The sequence below is a fragment of the Melospiza georgiana genome, chromosome 2, assembly GCF_028018845.1.
Source record: "Melospiza georgiana isolate bMelGeo1 chromosome 2, bMelGeo1.pri, whole genome shotgun sequence".
NCBI lineage: Eukaryota > Metazoa > Chordata > Aves > Passeriformes > Passerellidae > Melospiza > Melospiza georgiana.
In genome coordinates this window covers 102,190,688-102,205,110 of record NC_080431.1, presented here as the reverse complement: position 1 = coordinate 102,205,110, position 14,423 = coordinate 102,190,688, and the positions used below count along the sequence as shown (strand labels likewise).

Here is a 14,423-nt window from a genome sequence, read left to right as displayed (position 1 = left end):
TGCAGCAGGAGCAAAGGGGGCAAAGAGGGGGGGAAGACCTCCTTCAGTTACTCTGACCCTTCCCCATTTTCTGCCCAGCCTTGCTCCTTGTCCATTGTTCATCACCAGACCATCAATGACCAAACAACACCCTTTCTTTGCTCCCGTGGACTGCTTCATCCGCTGAGACAGATGAATATTAAAACTGTGTTTCCTCTAAACCCAAAAGATAAAGGCAGCAAGCATGAGGATGTTGAGCACTGTGAGTTTGATTACAGGCATGCAGGATGATTCATCCCAATGAATATTGAACACCACAGTCTCCATCCGTGTGCCTGCGTGGTGTGACATGGAAGCATTGTCAGTTCTGTAGCTGTGCAGGACTGAGGACAACCTGATTCTGACTGGAGGCCTCGAGCTTGGCTGTGGGTGGGGGATATTGTAACCTAGACCAGGGAATACAATTAGTCCAGTTAGTTACTCAAAAAGCAAAAGGTAAAGACACCATTAAGCCTGTTTCCTTTCCCAGTTACTTAGGGTACAGAGTTAAATTCCAATGAATATGGACTGTGTGTAGTAGTTGTTAAGCCACTGAAGCCTGAGGAGCTTTTGACCTGGTATGGATTTTACATGAGTGGACCTGGGTGGGTCCCAGCAGAGTCACCCAAGATGCTCTTCAGCTTCAAAGGTCGTGTCAGGCATGTACTAAGGGCTACCAAACAGCCATTGCTGAGTGGCTCTTTCCATTGAGCCAGTGCTCAGTGGAAAAACTGAGATTCCTTATGGAGTTTGAACTGCCAGCTAATGAAAGGAGCCCTGTTACTGCAAAACCAGAAATTGCTAATTAAAGAAACCAACTGCATAGAATATTTTCGCTTACAGAAATGATGCTACAAAGTTTACATGATGTCTCTGTGTTTCAGGGTTTGATGTTTGTACAGCAGACAGGTGACTTCACCAACATTCCCCCAGGCTAAGGGAGAAAAGGAGCTGCCTGCTCTGCTGCTCTGAACAAGTGCTTTTTGTGGCCACTGCAGGAGAAATCTCAAACTGTGGGTTCAAGCTAGTAGGATAAAATCTTCTTGATGTGGAAGGTTTGGCTTAGATGCTGCTGCAGTACAAATGAATAATTCTTTTCTTTTTGGAAGTCTTTGCAGCTGGTTATTTTTAATCTTAATTAAAAAAAAATCTGAATCTGTTACCAGTGTCCAGTAAGTAGCCTCAAAAAGGCAGGGGGCAGACATTGGGGAGGCAGAGAAGGAGAAGAGGTATGATGTACTAGCGAAGAATTTTGTTTTCCGTTTTGTGTCCAATTCCATTTTTATGGCTTTCTTTGTGATCTCCCAAGCAGGATTGTTCCTCCCTGAGCAGAAGGAGATGATATCATCCTGAGAGTGTGCAGTCATTTTGGAACAGTACTTTCAACACATTTTGAATTTTGTTATGCTCATAAGATGTGAAACTTGTCTTTCCTAAGAGGAAGAATGAGCCACACAATACAGAATAATGTCTTCTGTGGAAGATTTACTGATACCTGCTTGCTGGTTTGTGTGTTAGATGCAGAGAGGAGAAAATTACCAAGCCATAAAGTATCCTTTAGAGAGCTATTGATGCTAAATTTATGTAGAAAACCTAAAAGACTCTTAGTATTGGAATTTGTTCGCTGATAAAGAAGACCAACAAATTCTTGGTTTTTATCTCTAGATCCAGCATTTGAATTCAAGGCCGAGATTTTTTTCTCTTCTTGACATATGCAAATGTGGCTGTGCCAAACTCCTCATTGCACAAGCAGCCAAACCATATGAGAGGGACTGGGTCCGGGACCTTCTGATCCTCTCATAGGCTTGAAATTTATGGCATTTCTACTTCTCCTGCCCCTTGAAATTTGTCTGTAATCTAATCTACAGTAGATGACAACCTTCAGGTTCTCCACGTGCCCAAACGCTGCTGAATTGGATTTGCTTCAGCCAGAAATAATGGTTGCTTTCTCATTTAGCCCCTGCAGAGGGGGACTCTGGTGCATTTTGAATAAAGGTCTGTCAGTGTCACCCTAAGAGCTTTGACAAGGCCACAGTGGTAGCAATGGGGACATGTAGGCTCAGAAGTGGTTTGGTGCTGTTTCCTGCCTCCTCAGGGGCACAGAAACCCAGTGCCAGTGAGTGTGCCGTGAGTGTGTGAGTGGGTGAGGTGAGTTACTGCATGTGGGTCTTGTTGCTGGGCTTCCTCTGAAAAGACAAGGAGAAGCAGGACTGCTCTTGAACCTGGAACAAATCATTTTCAACACACTTGGTCCACATTTTTGGATGTGAGCAGAGCCTAGGTGAAATAAAACCTAAAAAAAACCTTTTATTTTTTTAATGTAAGATAGTATCAGTGCAAACCTCGGTGTTTGCCCTACCTTGACATGAAGCAATAACCTTTTTCTTTGACAGCATTAGAGTATTTTTAAAAAACAGGTAATGTGATTTTCCATGACTTTACCTTCCTTTTCTGCTGGAGCAGAGCTTTTTGTCATGGACAAAGAGAGGGATAAATGAGAGTGGGTGGGGGTAAGGAATAGAGGGCCCTTCCTTATGTGTTTTAACTCAAATCCTAGGTAGATTTTCAGCTATTCAACCTTTCTTAACACCTGTGTGAGCATTTCCCTCTTGATCATCCCTCCTAATCTCTTCCCTTAGTCTGTAAGGTTATGTTGTTTCAATTCTGAAACTACCGTGTGTTTTTCTGGGCTCTTGTTTTTAAAGTTAAATGACTGAAAGTACTGAACTAAGACTTGCTGGTGACACTGACTTTTTACCACCTAAAATTGGCAGTGATCACCAGACCAGAAATGGAAATTGGCAGGTACCACTGGATGTACAGGAGTTCAAGGCCACACCGGTACCATCATGTGCCAGCATTGAGAGGCAATATTAGTCCTTTGGGGATTCAAGGTAAATAAAGGGCTGGGTGAAAGGGAAATGAAGAGTTCAGAAATGGTAGTAGCATAAACTTAATGCTTTGCAGTAGTCCTAACAATTTATGATAAAAGTTCCTCTGTTTTTCTTGTTTTATTTGTTAAGGCTGTAAGGAGTCTACTTCTTTTTGTATGAATACTTGACATAAATTTGAATTTCCTTGTTAATGCTTGAAAGACAATGTGTGGTGTGAGGGACAGCTTCCTTTTATCTGTGCTCCCAATTGCTTCAAAATTGTTTACGGATGAGATGAAATAGTTTGGGGGTTTATGTGGATGAATCTATCAGACTTATCAGCCACAAATGCAGAAATGACACTAAAGCAGTGAGAGCAAATCTGACTCACTGGTAGCCTGTGCTTCCTAGACAATATCCTGTGGTTTGGTTTGCATTTTTCCCTTGCCAGAAGCACTAAATGCATCTGTGAGAGTCTAGAGGAGGATTTCAGGTGAGGCTGTAAAAATGGTTTGGTGATTGTTCATGCCTGTCCTTTCGATGCCTGGCTTGAGACCTCAAGAAGATCCTATTTACTTTTCATGAAGCCTTATTTTAAGGGTCTGTGGGGGAATTGAGTTTTGAAGCATCTCAGAAAAGCACCTGAAATGAAGCCATGATTGATCACATTAGAAAATTCCAGTCTGACTGATGGATAGCACAGCAAGGGGTGTATATGCTCAGAGACAGCTTTTGCAGCTAGCTCAATCCAGAATTTTCCTCTCTTTATGGAGCTGAGTGACTGAAGCCTGCTTGACAGCTTGTTTGCTGGAGAGGCCTGCCTCCGCATCAGAGACTTTAATAGCAATGCAGGGAAATATTCACCAAAGCTTGCTGCCTCATCCTTCCCCTTCCCATCATATTTTCATACTCATGTGCTTTAGGATTCAAATGTTTATGTATTTCAAATGGCTTTTTTTCCCCAGAAATACTTAGGTCACAAATTTTGATGTGTCTTCAGTATCAATATTTATTTGACTATATTTTATGACAAGTTACCTGGGTGACAGGTTTGGGGCTGCTAGAAGGCATTTCCAAGCCTCACGTTTAGTACACACGGGATATTTTACACACAAAGGAAATGCTTCAGGGAGTAGTGGTAGATTATGAATGCTGCCTCCCTGAGCTGTGAAGGATGTGGAAGGAGCAGGCTAGACCCGGTTATCGGGGTCTTGGGCCCCTTCAGCTGTCCCCAGTGATGAGACACGTCCATATGTGCTGGCACAGATGAGCCAGGACACAGAGATGCACAGCCTTCTGTTACAGCAGCTGGGAGTCTGGCACCTAAAATGGTGCTAGAAACCCTTGTTTAGGCAACTGAACCCTTGTCAGTCTGCCTTGGGAATCTTTCTGAACTATCATGTAGGTAAATATGCCTGTCATGAAGGAGTTGAGGATGAAAGGGTTCTTGGTGATGATGAAAAGCCTCCCACGCCCACCAAAGCCCAGAAATGCCCGCTCAAGGGAAGATGTTTTAAATGCACTTCAAGAAATTAGAAGTCTTTTAGGCAAAAATGAAACCTCTCTGAACAGGTCTTGAGTAAAACCAGCCTGCCAGTGATGGATTAGCCACTGTGAAAATGCTGGTCTTTTCTCTATTCCCTTAGCTTGCAGGGAATATGTCACTTCAGTCCCAACACCAATTCCTGCTATAAAACACCTCCCTTCAGCACTGGCCTTCAGCTCCCCGCTGCTGGGTGGCACTGGCTGCTGTGCTGAGATAACCTCTGCTCCCTTGACAAGCCACAGGATTTCTTGGGTGTCTTTGTCTCCTCTGTCAGTGTCCAAATGGCATCACTATGAGGGCTCCTCTGTGGCAGTCCTCATGGCATTCACCTCTTCTCCCAGGGTCTCCAAGTACAACATGATCTCACTTCCCTAATTTAAGCTTGAATCCAGCTCTTGAGCAACTAGGGAAGAGTCAGTGTGGAAGATTCACTGCAATGCTGGAGCCAAGACATCCCCAGAACACCTGCAAGCCTAATGAGCCTTTCAAAATGCTAAAACATTTTTTTCCCAGAAAGCAAAGTGCCCATCTTTTTCTCTAGAAAGAGAAACTTTGCAGTGGTTGTTTAACATGAGCTTAGCTGTAGGCACAATTCCAGGTTGTGTGGGTGTTGTTTGCTTTATGGAATTTTTTTTTTTTTTGAAACCTGCTTCCCCCAGATGCTAGGAGGTGTTTCAGCTGCTCTGTGAACACATAAGGGCATGTGAAGGTGGAGTATCTCACTGAAACAGCCTTACTGCTCCTTTGCTGAAACAGGCTCAAGTTTTGGAAATGATGTGGGGATTCAGCTGGGGAAATAATAGCATGAAAGCTGTTACAGAACAAAGGACTTCTACAGTTACAGTTCAGTTCTCTCACTGCTCCTCTTGTTCCATAGTTGAGTGAATGTCTGGGAAGATCTTCGCATCTTCAGTTATCTCTTAAATTGAGAATTTACCTTCTGAATCTGAGATCTGCCAGGCTGGAATACATACACACACAAACACACAGGTTTTGGCCCTGTTTTGAGCTCTAGGGAGGGAGAGGTTGTGTTTCTTGTTTGCTTCTTTATAGCTTAGGGAGGAATCAACTGGGGAGGCGGTCAGTAGCGGTGGCTGAAATCCAGTGAGGCTAAAGTCTTGCTCTCCTGCTGGGTGCTGAAGGCTGGTGGAGGGTGAGGTGAGTTACAGCTGGCAAAAAGGTGGAGCTAAGTGTTTCAACTCCATTCTTCCAGGTAAGATATTCACCTCTGAGTAAAGTAAAAGTCGGCTTTCAAAATCATGTCAGCCAAGATACAGGTGGGTGTGGAGGATGGTTGGATCAAGGAAACTCAAGTGTCCTTACAGATTTTCACAGAGCTATGGAAGTCGCTCATGAAACCAAAGTGCTTTTGTATTTCCACACTGAGCTTGTCTAGACCTTCAGGCATTTGGATGTCTTTGGCAGTTTGCCTATTGCTTCATCTCTTTTACCTTTCTGCCTTGAGTTTTTCCAAAATTTTCTCCTAGGCTGGCACCTTTTGAAGCAGCAGTTCCAGCATTTTGACCCTCCTGAGCGTTTCTTCAAGGAGGAAAAAGTAAGGGAAGCAAGAGGAGGAGGGCCAGGGCAAGGGCAGAAAGGAAGGAGGATCTTCAGGCCTGTTGAGCAGTGAACTGAGTGTTACAACCCCAGTTTGGACCAGAAGCTGCCCTTGCTGGTGCAATGTGTTTGAACTTTGAGCTCTGCATGCCAGTGAGCATTTCCACATGCTCAGGCTGCACTGAATCCCAAGGGTTATTTTGGATAGTAAATGCTAGAACAAGTCTCCAGGAGAAATAACACCAAAGCATTTATCAATAATGCCTGATCTGTCCCTTATGTGAGAGTCTATTTTTCAAATCACCAGCTTATTTTTTTTCCTGCAGAAGTAGTTTAGAGTAAGAAATATCCCTCAAGAATTCCTACTGAAACCTGTTTGAAGTAAAGCCTTTTCCAAGGTATAAATTAGGTATTTTTCTTCTGCTATGGACTCCACTGTTTCATAGGCCAAAAGTAAAACAGAGAAGACATGAAATAAAATGTAGTCCTGCCTGACCTGACCTCTGTCCAAAAGCAATAAAGCTGGACAAGAGCAACTCTCATCCCACCATCTCATGGGGCAGCAGTGTTCTTCCTGTGCAGGTCTGACTCCTTTCTCTCACACAGCAAACAGCAAACAGCTGGGATGGGCACTTGCAATGAGGATGGATGTAGTGATTCGTGCTCTGAGGATTTTACTGCCTGAAAAAGATAACTTCAGAACACCTGTGAGCTTAATGAGGCTTGCAGAGGTTGGAATGATATAGATGGGGAGTGTGTGTATTTCACTAAATTTGAAGAAGGTAAACTAGATAAGGCATGTAAAAAACAGGTTCAGATAATTTATCTTTGCATGAAACAGGTTTGGTTCCAGCAACGGGAGTGCAATTTTTTTCTTGTAAGAAATGCTGATTTGGGAAGAAGAGATTTGGAGAAAAAAAAAAGGATTATGATTACTGCTGTCTGTTCTTAGAGTCTTCTCTGCATCATTTAACACCATTCAGAAGAAACAAATCTTGCCATGGTGAAACAGCCTTTTCTCCAATTTGAACATCATTTTTTCCTTAGTGAGAGAAAAAATATATTTTGCTGTAGATGAACGCTGATAACCTCTAAAGGCTGTTTGGTTTGTTTGAGCCCTTTTGTTTCTTTGTTTGTTTGTTTGTTTGTTTGTTTGTGGGGGTTTTTTGTTACTCATGGTAGAAGAAAAAAAAGTGCTTGATTTTAAACCTGTGCTTACTGTATTTTTGCAAACAAATTTAGGAGCCACTTATTATCATTATTCATACAGTACCACAGCAATTCTTGGTGCTTTGTGGATTTGAAGAAGGGTCTGCTAATGGTTCCTCCAGGCTGTGAGATGCTTGTTCTTAGTGTGCACCAATTCTCCTGCATTCTTTGTGTTGGTTTCCAGCACAGGAGGTGTGAGGACTTTAAGTTCTCTTCTGCATAAGAATATGGAAGCATCTAACTGATAACAGAGAATAAATACCTTCTCAGAAGAGGGGAACTAGCTGTATGACAGTGCTGAAACCAAATATCTTGTATCTGTATCAAGAACAACTGGAGAAGTTACAATGAAAGGTGATGACCTTCAGAAAGGAGCTACTTGTTCTTCAGGTAGCTTTTAAATAGTACAGGTTGGGGTGAGGTTTACTGGATGGATCAGGCTACCCCAGATCTCACAGGTTTTTACTTGAAAGAAGCATCTTGTGCTGGCCACTTGGAGGGATAACAGAGGTGCTCCTGCTGCATTTCAGGTCTGATCCTTCATGGCAGCCCTGATGGCAGTGTTCTCCAAAGGTCATGTCCCCTCACCACAGGGACTCTGCTGGCCGGGAAGGAGTTATTGATTAATACCCCTGGAAAAAGGGAATGCAGATACACTGGGGAGATATCAATCTGGCTAGACTAAAGTGCATTTACATTAAGTTTTTGGGCTCTTATGAGTCAATTTTCAGTATAAGTTAATTTCACAACTTTTTATTTGTGTAGGACAAAAAGGCAAAATTAGGAAATAATGAAAGGAAGTTTCTGTGGAAGAGCCTTAAGTGGTTTGTGGGAGGAGAAGAAAGGATTTTCTCTATTTGAGTTCATCGCTTATTTAATCTGTTTAATGTTAATCCACTGATGAGTGAACATTTATTCTAAGTAGTAACAGTAGTTTTTGCTTTGTGTCATGTTTTGTAAATCAGCAAAATTTAAGATGAACAGGAATGAGTAAGGATAGAGCTTGGACAGAGACTTCCATGTGATTTAATGCTGAGCCTTTTCAATTTAGTCCCTTATTAAAGCATGGAGATAAATTTGTCACAGGCTTTAAACTTACGCTTGTAAGGTGAAATATTTTATCTTATTGTGTTGTTACCACTGACCCTTGGCTGCAGGTGTGGGTGACAGATGTGAGGAGTTACCTTATTTCCAGGCACTGGCTTAGTCTCATGCAGAGAAGAAAGAGGTAAATTCCAATTTTGCTTCTGAAGTATTAGCCTATTCCCACATCCCTCACTGCTTCTCCTGTGGCTGCCTATCATGCAGCAGGGAGGAAAATGTACATCCTAGCATGCATAAGCCATTCAGAATGGAAATTTTCAAACATACGGTGGGTGGCAGACAGTAAAATTGACAGTTGCTTTCATTGACATAAAGTTCATTTTCTGACAAAAATCCATGGTGGTTTAGGCCTCCAAGGGTATTATTCATGCTTGCTATTGGGTAGTCTTCAGCACTGGGGAAAGCAGGAGGTAAATGTCAAGTACTGAGTTGTCCTCTTACATTTATTTGTGAATTGGAAGTGATGCTACCAACACTGGGCTCCTGTGGATGTGTAGTAATGAGCCCGATTTAGTTCTATGGCTGCATTTAAGATGTCATCTAGTGCTTTCATTTAAGGTGTTATCTAGGGCTTTTTTCCCTTGGATTTCTTGCAACCTTCCCTTTGTTAGGACAGTTCCTCCCCCCCTGATTGTGGTTCTGTGTTGGAACATGAAGTGCAATTTCTGCTGTGTATTAACTGGGCTGATGTCTGACAGGCCAGCATTTCTAAAAATGTGATACACAATTACAGGAAGTAAGTGACAAGGAGAAAATGATGCCCATTGTTTTATCTTTCATGGGAGGGGAAGAAACCAAACTTCTAAGGAAAAGAAAGTGGGAACTAACAGCTACAGTATCCTGGAGATTTAGCTCCCTGAAATGGGAAACTTTTCAAAGCTCCTTTCAGGTTTTCTTGGTTCTGTGGTTTTTTGTTCCATACTGATCTTGACTATGGGCCGGTGGTTAGAACCTGAGATGCACTGAGGCACTAGTTCAGCCTAGGAGGTGTTTGGAACGTTAGACAATAGGCTGGTTTTCTTTCCAAGAGGTGTGAATATTCTTTCTTTACAGCATGTTTAACATGCTTTGCTTTGAGGGAGGGCTTTGTGAACATCAACCTGTCTCAGCTTTTCAAGTCTGGGCTTCAAGAACTGATGTATGATGTTCCTAGAGCAAGCCCTAGGAATACTCAAGGAAGCTACCTGATCCTATTGCATTGTCTTTTGTAATTTCCAAAACACAGATTTGACCTTAATAGGATAAGGTACTGTGTGAGAACTGCTTATTTTTTCTTTTTATTTAATGACCATTTTCCATTAATTCTCTATTACCTTGCCATTCTGAGTTTAAATCTTAAAGCTGTACTTAAAGTACCAAAGGAGGTTTAGCCACACAATCACCATTTGGCATGGGAAATTGAATGGCTAAGCCCCTGCATGCATGCAGTAGGCTGTACAGTGCTGAGCAGATTGTATAATTGTTCATCATACATTAAGCAACCAATTGCCGATTTATGTACATATGTAGGTTCATCCTTTACCAATTTCCTGTGACTGATAGCTGCCAGGAGATTAAAAGAATAGCCAGTTCCTGTTTCTTTCTCTTCTCTTTATTTTTGTCCTTTAGCAAGAATATTTGTGTGTGTGTGTGTTTAATAGCATTCATTCCCTAGAGAATAATCTCAGTCTTTGTTTTAGCTGGCCTCCTTCTGAGAGTGTGTTAAATCTGTAGCCAAGATCACAGGCAGCTCTGGGCAAATCATTGGGCTGTTATTAACCTGCCTCCATGGCAACTGCTGCTCACCAGCCTGAGGACAAAAAATGTTTTTATTCTGCTGAGTTGCACAAAAGGTTCTAGTGATGCCTTGCACAAAATGGCCATTGAAAGGGAAGATGCAGTGATGTGTGTTTGCGCTGTACAGTTTCATATTTAAATAGTTTTACACTGTTTCATTGGAAGTGGATATACAGCTGAACAGTGCAGCACTTTGGCCATATGGAAAGTAAAAACTTTGAGCTGAAAATTTGAGCTGAACTTATTTTAATGCTACTTATTTTTGTCAGCTTGAGTTCACAGGCCTTCAGCCCTGCAGTTGTCATCAGAGTGTTAGCAAGTTATTTTGTGAACATGAGCTAGGCAAACATCTTCCTGGGGTTTCAGCTCTATTGTGTGAAGATATTTGCTGACTTAGAGTTGCAGAGAGAGAACATAAAGGTTTCCTGGAAAGCTTTTCAATTGTTTTCAGAAATCCTCTGCTTTGCTTCAGTGCTTCTTTGGGAAGCTTGGTAAGCGTATCTCAGTTCTTGATCAGCTTCAAATTGTAGCTAGTTTTGAACGCTTCTCTTAGCAGTACAGTTTTAGGCTTAAATGTGTTAAAATTATAAAATTGGCTGTATTGCTTGGGCTAGGCATGGCTTTAATCTGCTCATAAAGACTTTTCACAGTGGGATCTGGGGGGAGGTCTGGCAGCCCCAGCACTGAGATGAGGTTGCATCCTGCAGTTAGTTACCCTCTGGCAGGAGGCCGTGCAGCTCTGCTGTCAATTTGGGTGCAGAATGACAATGTATGGATGGATGCTGTCTCTTGGAAACATGCTGGTTTGGGATGCCTCATGTGCTTGCAAGCTGGCTGTGTGCTGTTTCCACGTGTGCCAAAGTCTCTCTGATTCCTGCTTTAGTCTTGGGGTCAAGGTGAGTAGTTCCTGCAGTTCCACATTTGGGCAGTTTTCTCTGTTTCTCTGAGGGTGTCTAAAACCAAGATACCCTTGGCTTTGTTCTGCACTGAGAAAACGAAGGCTGTCCAAATTATCTGATGCCTTTTTACTTGGACTGCAGAGGAAGACAAAGAGTATGGCCACAAAGACAATGTGTGTAGCTGCCAGTTGCTGAGAGGTGAGAGGGGGTCTGCCACTGTTACCTTGTGTTTGAGGGTCTGTGGATTAGTGGCAGATACTGTCATGTGTTTGGGTAAGGGATCCAACAAACTCCTCAGGGCAAATGTTCTGCCAATGGCCTGGAAAGCTGGCTTGGCAGTATGGGGTATTAAACATCAATTCTGGGTCTACACCAGTTTTTAGCTTTGTCAGGCTGCTCCCATTTTCTGAAACCAACAGCTTTCCTTTTGGATCCTGTCAATCTCTTGGTTTTGCTTCCAGCTGTTTCATTTTCTGTCTTTGATGGGATCCTTCACTAAAGCAGTCTGTGGGATCAGCACAATTTAAGTGATCAACCTCTCCACACTAAGCAAAGATCAGGTGTTGGGTCTCCTGCTTTAGGAGTGTGGCTCGAAAGGTGGTTTGTTTTGTGCTGTGACCACAAGTGTGTTGTCTGCTGGGTCAGAGCATGGTTACTTTTGGATAATCTTGCATGGCTAATCCTGCACCAGGTGCATGCATTTCTTGGATTAACTCTGGGAGGTTTGGACCAGATGCTACAGAGGAGAGCCAGGCTCACATGTATGGCTGCTCTTGCATGTGAGCTCTCTCAGGCAGATTCCCCAAAGCAGAGGATTGCTCTGCAAGGTTTGTTGTCTGAACTCAGCTCTGGACCTCTGTGATAAAATGAAAGCCAGAGATGATTTCCTCTGATAGCGTGCATTTGGATTTTGTTTGGCCCGTCACTGCCGAGTTGAAGTGTTTGCTCATTTGGCAGTATTTTTGTCATGAAGATAGTTCCTACTGAGTGGACTCCAGCTGTGGACTGACTATAAAACCTTCCCAGGCTTGTTTCTATACAATCAAATCTTGTCTGCAGTTAGTGAAGTAAGTAATTTTGATGGTGATAGCTGCTTAAGCCTGACTAGGGCATTTGCTAGTAACTCTCTAAAAGAAGAGTTTCTCACTTATGAAATGGGAAATCTTTCAATTATCGGATGCATATTATTCCCCAGTGCCTCACAGAAGTGCCTGCTCTGCAACTCGTTCATTAGTGGGAAAAAGAGGGGGATAAAAATAAACTTGCCTCATGTGGTGGCTGGAGACTTGCTGATCTTTGTGAGGAATTTTTTGGGTGGGAAGATGTGATGTCCTCATTTGCCAGCTGTCTCCTTGCCTTCAAATGCTCTGTCAATGCAGCGCCTTGCCATAGCAGCAGTGGCTGTCGTGCGACGCTGGCCGCTCCATTAAGCGTTGTCTTAATGGCTTGTGTTCTTTGCAGTTGCATGAAATGCACATTAATGGGGACAGCTTAATGCCATCACCCTGAAGTAATGAATTGCTATGGATTGCCATTACCATTACAGCGCAGTTAAAAGCTGCGTTTGTTTCCGATTTACATTTCCCAGCTTTGTAAGCAGATGGGTTTTCAGGCCACGCAGTTGGAACAAACCTGGCAATTCAGCTGCAACCTCCTTATTGCAGTGTTCATACAAATAGCAGCTCTGGGGGGGATATTTTGTTAACTCAGACCAGTTAAACAATGCATTTCACTTGATCATGATACTGCAAATTTTATTTAGGGATCACTGTAAATCCAGTGTATCCTATAAAAAGCTGGAAATGTACTGTCTATGTAATACAGCTTCATGCATCTGCCCTTGACAAAAATTGTTACTCTTTGGATTCCATTCAGTTGTTCTGTTGTAAAAGTATCTGTATCCCTATAATATCATAGGGATTTATATAAAAAGGTAATTTTTATATAAATCCACTGGGAGAGTGTCGTGTAGCTAAGTTTTGTGGACCTAAAAGTATTCATCTTCTAATGAAAGTGCAAAGCATCTCCTACTCTTCCAAAAGGCTTCCTTGTCTTGAGTAGTTGCCTGTCTAGCTCCCAGAGTGCTGCCAGCATAGGTGCCATTAGTAAAGCTGAAACATGGTGAGCTCTAGATGAGCAGCTGAATTGCAATGGATCACTTTAGACAGTGATTTTTTTGCTTTTTCCATTTCATAGGCTGTCTCATCGATCTCCTCTTGATCCTGTAAAGACAGGAGCACTCAGCCCACTTTCTGGGCTTTGAGTCCATACCAACAGATCTGTAGGTCACTGCTTTAGAGGGTGATGCTGTCTTGTACCACCTATAGATTTTTTGCTTAGCATGTCAATGCCTGGGCCTTTTATTCCCTCTGGCTTTTACCAAGTGGAGGACGAATATTCTTTTCCTCATAATTTGCTTTTTGCTCATGACATTTCTTTTGCTTTCTCTCTTCTGCTTAGGTTGCTTTGAATGTTGCATTAAGTGCCTAGGAGGAGTGCCATATGCTTCACTCGTGGCAACCATTCTCTGCTTCTCGGGGGTAGCGTTGTTTTGTGGCTGCGGCCACGTGGCGCTCACGGGAACCGTGTCCATCCTCGAGCAGCACTTCTCCACGACTGCCAGTGACCATGCTTTGCTGAGTGAAGTGTAAGTATGCCTCCCAGTCCCATTATTCATCATAACACCCTCATGCTAAACAAGCAGAGATGGCTTCAAACCTCAGTCTCCATCCCTGAGAATTAGGTTGCTTGCTTTTGTAATGGCCCTCAGTCATTTACTGGTGTTCACATGCAAAGAGTCAAAGGGTCCTGGTGTCTGCTTATCCTGGGACCAGCACTATGTAATCTTCAGCAATATCAGACAGTGGAATGGAGTGCACCCCCAGCTGCTTTGCAGATGGCACCCAAGCTGAGTGGTGCAGTTTGCTTACCTGAAGGGAAGGATGCCACCCAGAGGGACCTTGAAAGCCTTGAGGAGTGGGACTGTGTGAGCCTCATGCTGCTCACCAGCAGCAAGTGCAAGGTGCTGCACCTGCTCAGGGCAATGCCCAGTATCAATACATGCTGACACATGAAGGGATTGAGAGCAGCCCTGCCAAGAAGGACTTGGGGGTGGTCTTGGAGGAAAAACTGAACAGGAGTAGGAAATGCGCACTTGCAGCTCAGGAAGCCAATTATATCCTGGGCTGCATCCAAAGCAGCGTGACCAGCAGGCTGAGGGAGGTGTTCCTGCCCCTCTGCTCTGGTGAGACCCCACCTGGAGTGCTGCATCCAGCTCTGGGTGTGCTCAACACAGGAAGGACATGGACCTGTTGGAGTGACTGCAAAGGAGGCCACCAAGATGGGTATGGGGGCTGGAGCACCTCTTCTGTGGAGACAGGCTGGGAGTTGGGGCTGTTTAGCCTGGAGAAGAGAAAGCTCTGGAGAGACTTTAGAGCAACC

General features: G+C 43.3%; 1 protein-coding gene across 6 annotated transcripts in view; it reads left to right on the top strand.

Moving 5' to 3' along the window:
- The window catches only part of GPM6B (glycoprotein M6B), a 106,981-nt gene that overhangs the window by 79,374 nt on the left and 13,184 nt on the right, over positions 1–14,423 (top strand). For 3 of the 6 annotated variants that reach the window (XM_058044899.1, XM_058044898.1, XM_058044900.1), the window contains exons 2-3: positions 2,793–2,912; positions 13,443–13,629. In XM_058044899.1, coding sequence (XP_057900882.1) covers positions 2,793–2,912; positions 13,443–13,629 — 307 coding nt within the window. The remainder of the gene's footprint in view (positions 1–2,792; positions 2,913–13,442; positions 13,630–14,423) is intronic. The other 3 variants (XM_058044902.1, XM_058044901.1, XM_058044903.1) reach the window with 1 other exon arrangement.